At 37.6% G+C, this 7,480-nt stretch overlaps 1 protein-coding gene across 1 annotated transcript in view; it reads left to right on the top strand.

Moving 5' to 3' along the window:
• RRAD (Ras-related associated with diabetes) overlaps positions 1–3,302 on the top strand; it is a 9,989-nt gene extending 6,687 nt beyond the window's left edge. The window contains exons 2-4 of the mRNA XM_009320312.1: positions 65–138; positions 645–849; positions 2,404–3,302. Of these exons, the coding sequence (XP_009318587.1) occupies positions 65–138; positions 645–849; positions 2,404–2,681 (557 nt within the window). The 3' untranslated portion in view covers positions 2,682–3,302. The remainder of the gene's footprint in view (positions 1–64; positions 139–644; positions 850–2,403) is intronic.
• The last annotated feature ends 4,178 nt before the right edge of the window (positions 3,303–7,480 follow it).

Genomic DNA, 7,480 nt, shown 5'->3' with positions numbered 1-7,480 from the left:
TCCCAGGCTGCCGGCGGGGTTGGGAAGAGTAACTTTTTTTTTTCTGAACTTTTTTTTCCCGTAGGAAGTACCTACGACAGATCAATTACAGTTGATGGAGAAGAAGCATCTCTCGTGGTGTTTGATATATGGGAGCAGGTACTTACAGATTTCAGATATTTTTTCTTTATGGCTTGGTCAGTGGTTCAGTCTTAAAAAAAAGTCGAAATGGAACAACTATGTCTGCGTATTTCTTCGATCAGATCAGTAACATTAAAAAACTAGAATTCACACTGCCTTTGTTCTCTCCTGCAATTAATTTCTCATAGCTAGGCAGGCAATTTAAAAACCTGAATAGGGCTGGAGTGTGAATCCCTTAATGCTTTGAATAAGCAGCAGCTTACATGAGCAGCCCAGGGCATTACTGTAAAATTAGAGATTCACAATCTGATCAGTGCAGACCTGATATTATTTCTGGAAACAAGAAAATTTTGTTTTGTAGTATATCTTAAATAACAAGAAAAAGGGAGGTTGGCTTACTTTTACTGACTCTTTATAATAAAGCTAAGAAAAATATCTTTAAGGTGCTTACAATAATTAAATCATTAATCAGCGTTGAATAGATTTTTCAGTGCAATAAAACTATTTCTTGCCTTTTGTTCTAGGATGACAGCCAATGGCTTCAGAACCACTGTATGAAAATGGGAGATGCCTATATTATCGTATATTCAGTGACAGACAAAGTTAGTTTTGAAAAGGCCTCTGAGCTAAGAATCCAGCTAAGAAGAGCAAGGCAAACAGAAGACATTCCTATTATTCTTGTGGGCAATAAAAGCGACCTGGTCAGGTCCCGGGAAGTCTCAGTTGATGGTAAGAGACACTATTCATTTATACAGTAATGTCTAAATTAGTAGCAAAGGCTATGGAGGCTCATGGCCAACAGAAATAGTCTGGTTTTGATGTAGAAAAATATGTGATTCGAGGCACACTGAAGAAATCAAGCCAGCTGGTTCATTCTGAGGGACTTGGTACCACAGAAAACAGCAGAGATAGTGGGGGGGAAGATTTGTGACTGCGCAGAGCAATGCTCTAAACTGCAGTACAAGAGGAAGAAATGTGTCAGAGCTGCAGCTTTAGCATACTGTTTTGTGTAGGATTCATTTTTGGTCAGTATTAACTGAAAGGGTTTAATTGTACCTTATGTGTGCAGCAGCACTTGCTAGTCTCAAGGTTTGATAGCTCGAGCTATGCTTTTTAAGGGACAGGAGTGCCATGTCATAGAACCTAGGCAGCCTTTGAAAAGGATGACACCATACAGCCTGTACAATCCTATTCTGGAAGCGATTCCATCACATTTGAGTTGAGCTGGTGGGACCAGGCTCACACAACTTAAAGTCTTTTTGTATACGTTCTCTAGTTGTGATCAGTGAGAATTTTCTCAGCTAGTTACAGCTAGCATTTTGGTAACTAGAGCACAGTAACCACTGCCAACACCACAGTATTAATTTCACTTATTTAAACATTTGGTCGTTTGTTTGAGGTTTGGTTTTTTTGGTGTGGTTTTGTTGTGGTTTTTTTTTTTATGGGAAGAATACTCTGAAATATTGGTGCCTTGATGATGATGAAGAACCATCTCTTGCTGTCTGGTTTTGCCATGTTACCTGTGTTAAATGCCTGCACAGGGAATTGACTGGAGTTCATCAGGAGATTATAACTTTTTTTCAGGCTGGTGGCAGTGCATGGTTGACTTGTCCTGACTCAGTACTTGGCTCAGGTTTACAACTTTGCCATTATTTACCAGAAGATGAACATGGAAGTTTGCACTGCAGCAATGTTCCAGAGTTACGTGCTTACGTCTGTAACATTGAGCATCTTGCATTTTGAATGCAGTCCTAGTCAAATCCAATGGTGTACAACTTCATGACCTCTAGTGATCTATCTGTTCAATGACTTGACCTTGTGGACTGTATCAGCTTCATTTGTAGCTAGCGTGGAAAACTCTCACTTGTTACAGCAAGGCAGAGGTGCATAATTGCTCAACAACTCCCAGAAGAAACAAAACCCATTTCTTTCTGTACCTTACACTGTTTCCTATCAAACAGCAAGCATGCATCCAAGTGCCTCTCCTATATCAGCTTTAGCTCTTAAACAATACTGGGATGGTCTGCCTAGAGAACTGTTGTTGCCTTATATTCAGCACCATTGGTCAAATGAGGTTTCTGACCATACCACAACAAAACCAAGAAGAGTAAGGGGGAAAACCATGGGTGCAAATTTGGACTTTCCTACCATGTAGTAAAGCTCTTTTGTGGCATCAAAGGCATTTTCCTTACTTAAAGTCAATTTTTGTTTTGTTTTTCTGCCAGTATATATGAAGAGAAAATGTCCATCTCCACTCATCTCCCTTTTTCTCTTTTCATCCAGAGGGACGGGCCTGTGCCGTTGTGTTTGACTGCAAATTCATCGAGACCTCAGCTGCTCTTCATCATAATGTCAAGGACCTGTTTGAAGGTATCGTTCGGCAAATTAGACTTCGCAAAGACAGTAAAGAAGACAATGCTAGGAGAATGGCCAACACAAAAAGAAGAGAAAGCATAGGCAAAAAGGCGAAGCGATTCCTTGGGAGAATTGTGGCAAAGAACAATAAGAAGATGGCTTTCAAAGCAAAATCAAAGTCTTGCCATGACTTATCTGTGCTGTAGAAGCTTTCAGCAAGGCCAGATGTTGCACGTGGGTGATGAACAAGCATTTGACTGTTATGAGAAGTGTATAGATGATCCTCATGGTGATAACAAGAATGACTTATCAATTGAGACTCTCATTAATGCCTTAAGGTGCGCAAGCAAGTCCGGAAGTTACACTACAATGTCTGCTTCATTGATAAATGGTTTAAGTTTCAATGTGTGCAAGTAAATGAATTAACTTTAAATAAGTGGCTTGACATGCCGACATTTTCACTGTGTACATATGTTATATATCCTCTTGTCCTGTGGATACCAGAGATGCAAAGATAAGAAAGGATGATGATAAGTATCACCATAGACTTGTCTCGTTTGCAGAGCAAAACTTAAACTTGTACGCAGGCTCGTACACTCTTTTTAGTATAAAGGAAGCAATGATAAATCTTTTTAAACTTAAATGTGGGGAGAGGGGAGTAGAACCACATTAGAATGGGAGAAAACAAATTATATATATATAGTTAAATACAGAACAGATATAATTTTACGAAGTTAATTTGCACTTCCATTAACCGTTATTCAATTAATTTGTTACTTGTTTACATGCAGATTTTATAATAAAGTATTATTTCCTGTTATAATAAACTGTGCTTTTCTCATAGTATGGATAAAGAATGAGAGAGCAGTATTTTTATACTGACCTTTTTTCACTGTACAAAATGTTATACACAGACTATGCAGATTTACACATGATAAAGTTCTGGAACATGATGAATCAGGAATATCCTGTGTCCTTTCCTTCAAGAGACAGTTTCTTTAAGAAGCAAACTCTGCTTTTATGAACACCCTACTTCAACAGCTCATATGGGGAAGGGGTGCCTTGACCCTTCATATTATTGTTCATCTTCAACCTGGTTCTCATCAGCTCTGGCAGGAACAGGCCTCTATACAATTCCTTTAGGTAGATAGATGTCTTATGTCTATACTGATAAACTGAAGCCTGTAATGTTCTACTTTTTAAGATAGATCTGTGGCTTGAAGATCTGTGTTACAGCCAATAAGCAAATGTGGGGGTTTGGGTTTTGTTTTGGGTTTTTTTTTTTTTTTTTCTTTTCTGGGAGCAGTATAATTTTCTAATCTACTCACAAGCCTGTAGATACCTTTCAGTGGTTTCAAGAAGTTCAAAGCAGGCTGGCAAGGCTGTTTGAAAGAATTGTAGGCTTCAGTTGTGGTGTATGGTGGCCTTCAGTGCTGTTAAGTTTTCATGTTCATTTTACTGTGTTATAATTAATGTGTTTCCATGATTTTTCCCTATTTGCTATTCATGAAGTTAAAAGCAATCACGTCTCGGTGAAAAACTTGGACTTACTGCATTTGCTTTATAAATTGCTCTTCATAGGATAAATTCTCTTTAAATTAATCCATAAATGCACTTCTCAAAAATAGTAAAAAATATGCTCTTCTCTTTCTACTGTCCCTACCTGAGTCCAGTTCTTTAGAGAACCTTACATTGAGCTTGCCTGAGCTTGAGCAGACAACTCCCCATTGGGTTAGCCCAGTGCTTGGGCACTCGTCAGGGAACAGTTAGCACTGGGGAAAATCGCATCTGATTTGCATAGGTAATGCTCTGTAGAATTAGCGTCTCCTGATGTGCTGCTAGTGGACCTAACTGGTTAAATGCACAGTTTCACATATGCTGTGGGTAACAGGTCACATTTCTTACAAAGAGAGGTGTTTACTTTGTGTCCTAAATGAAGTCTAAAGTGAGTAATTCTGTCCTGCTGCCAAAACTCACATTTACCTGATGATACATTTTGATTTGATTTGGCTTTTTTTCCACTAGCCTTGCTTCCTGGCAAACTATCACCTTTAGAACATCTAACCATTGTCTGAGTATGGCACCAGGTGTCTATTTACATGCAAGCTTTTAACTGTCAACACCAAAGCAATTGCTCTAGTCCTGAAAACTCTACAGCAAGAGTGTCTGAATTCACATGCATAAATTTGGCACATACCTATTCATGCACATGCTAAAGTTACTGACAAAACTACATGATGTTCCCTGTACGTTTGCAAAGCTTCTGTCTTTCGGTGGCCCTCCGCTTTCAGAATGACCAGGAGAGGACTGACATGTTTGATTGACTTGCGAGATTTAATTCTGTCCATAATAAATACAAGGAATGGGATGCAAACCCAGAGTTTAAGATACGCATTTCACAAAGCGCAAAAGGTTACAAAGATGTGTCACTCTTAATGCTGCAACATAACTGCAGCTGCAAAGCCTCTTCAAGGTCATGGTTAACAGCTGTGCTTTTTGCACACTCTGATCTACAAATCAGATGTTTTACTGTGTTCATGAATTCAAAGGTTAGGTTTGGACAACTCTTAAGCCTAAAATATTTCTGAGGTGCTGTAGCACATTGCTAGAGTTCATTTAAACTGTAGAAAATAATTTGTATTTTGAAAGTATGTCATATAGGACACTGTGAGACAATAAACTGTGAATCACTCTAAAGAAACTTGGGCTAATCTATAATGTATTCTATCAGTTAATACTGTATAATAAAATACTTATTCAAATCCTCATTATACTAATTTTTTCATTCATTTGTTTGTACAGGGATTAGCATAATTCAGCCACGGTTCATGAAAAGGGGGAGGATTTGTTGTTATTGCAGCTCTGACAATAACCTGCTCTAGACCAAGATCATATCCTATGCTATAGAAGTATTACCATGAATACTATTTTGCAGAGATTTTGTAGCTCCTGGAAGATTTTCTACCCAGAAAAAAATTAATTTCTTGGATGTCATTTAGTGGAATTTCCAAGCAGACTTTTTGGAAGTACATGTGCAACTCCAGCTATAAGTCAGTAACAGGCACCTAACTGACAAATGCCTCTAAAAATCAACCTTCTTCAAAAGGTTATTTGTATCCTCAAGCATTTGAAAGTCATCTATAGGTTTTTGTAATTTGAGATGTTTTATTGGTATGGATACTCAGATTCTTGTCATTAATGGGGTGAATCTATGTCATGTGAAAAATAGTGAGTCCCAGACAGCAATATTTTCTCTAATTATTACCAGAGTAGAAGAGAGTGTAAGGACTAACAGTGGTGTGAGTTTTCTTATTTTTTACCAATGTACATCAATTTTAATTTGGAGGGACAGTTCACACAGTCATTTAATCTTTACTGCCTTCACTGCTGCTGCCAGCTGAAGTTCCTATTACTGCTAATTGTGGTGGTGGATTTTGTGTTGGCACAAATCCATTTGGAACAGCTAGTTATTAACAACTACAGTGGAAGGACATTGCCTTTTATATGTGACACATATGTTAGGTAAACAAATCAAAGCCTCCTCTGCTTGCTATTGCTAAACTAGCTCCTGTAAATTCTTCACCATATGAAAAATGTGAAGAAAATCATTCCTCCATCTGCCAAAACCACAAAGCGTAAATTCACATCACATAAATATAGACGAAATGTTAACTGCTGAGGGAAGACTTAGCATCACCAAAAATGTAATTTTACTCATGTATTTTCTCAAAATAGGACTAGAAAAAACAGGGCATGATCTACATAGTAACATTACATAACATCACTGTTCTTTACTGAAAAGGAAAGTATAGTGAGTTGACAGTGATTAAGAATCCAGTGTATGATAAAAGATTGCTAAGATGTAATCTAAAAGAAGTGGGATAATACTTACATTATGCTGAAATTTGCTTTAGTACTCTTAATTTTATTCAGAGACAATGTACAGGTTTAATTGCATGCACATCACAGACACCTCACTGAATCTGCAGTCGCAGTCAAAGGTGATGTCTGTGCATTCCAGGACCACCATTTAATTTATAATTTACCACATGATCTCTAGCATTATAATGGACAAATTGACTCCCTCTTTGCATAAAGGAACATCTGAACTCCAATACTATTGAAGTTATTAATTTCTAAAAATTGAAATAGTAAATTATGCCAACTGTCCTTGTGCTCTATGACATGGATGTTGAACAGAGAAGTAAAAGATAAAAAGAGAGAACAAATGCCCATTGCTTATCTGCAAAGAAGATTTCTCTAACCTACCATTCAGAATCCAAGGGGGAACAACATTGTTTAACTTAAAAATGTACTATGGATTCTAGCACTAGAAGGTAGGAAGCAGGCTAAGAAATTTACTTCAACACTGAGTTCTTCACCAACAAAATAGTATGGATTATGTACCACAAAAATGTTGCGGCCACAGGGTAAAATGGGCAGTGTATATTCTAAAGACTCTCCTCTCTCTTGTTATCTCCCCCCCGCCCTTTTTTTTTTCCTATTTATAAATGTGCTGTCTGAATGAATCATTGGAAACCAATTAGAAGTCTACAGATTTTTTTTCTAATACTTCCCATATTTATCACAGGAGCTGAAGGAAATATTAATCTGAACTAAAATTTAGCAGATTCAGAGACTGAGACAAATAGAATACATTTGAAAATATTGTCTCACACCCCTAAAAAAGTTTCTCTAAGGTCCAAAACAGGGGCTGGAGAAAGGACAGGATTTGGAGAGCAAGTGCTCCTGCTCCAAATAGTCTAGTCAGACCCATAAAAATCTCCTCAGCTTGTTTCTGGCAGTAAGTCCCACTTTCATCAGCCTCATTACACTAGCATAAATAATTACACTACTGTTAGGCTTGCAGTCCCACTGAAGGTTGTGACCCTTACTTTGGGAATGACAGTTTTCAGTTCAGTAGATGCCTTGGCAGAAGAACAGTAATTTTTATCACATCTAAATTGGATTATTGTAATGCATTATGCTTAACAAAGCTTTCAAG

This window comes from Pygoscelis adeliae, unplaced genomic scaffold (assembly GCF_000699105.1).
Source record: "Pygoscelis adeliae isolate BGI_AS28 unplaced genomic scaffold, ASM69910v1 Scaffold62, whole genome shotgun sequence".
Taxonomy (NCBI): domain Eukaryota; kingdom Metazoa; phylum Chordata; class Aves; order Sphenisciformes; family Spheniscidae; genus Pygoscelis; species Pygoscelis adeliae.
This window is presented reverse-complemented; position numbering and strand designations above follow the sequence as displayed.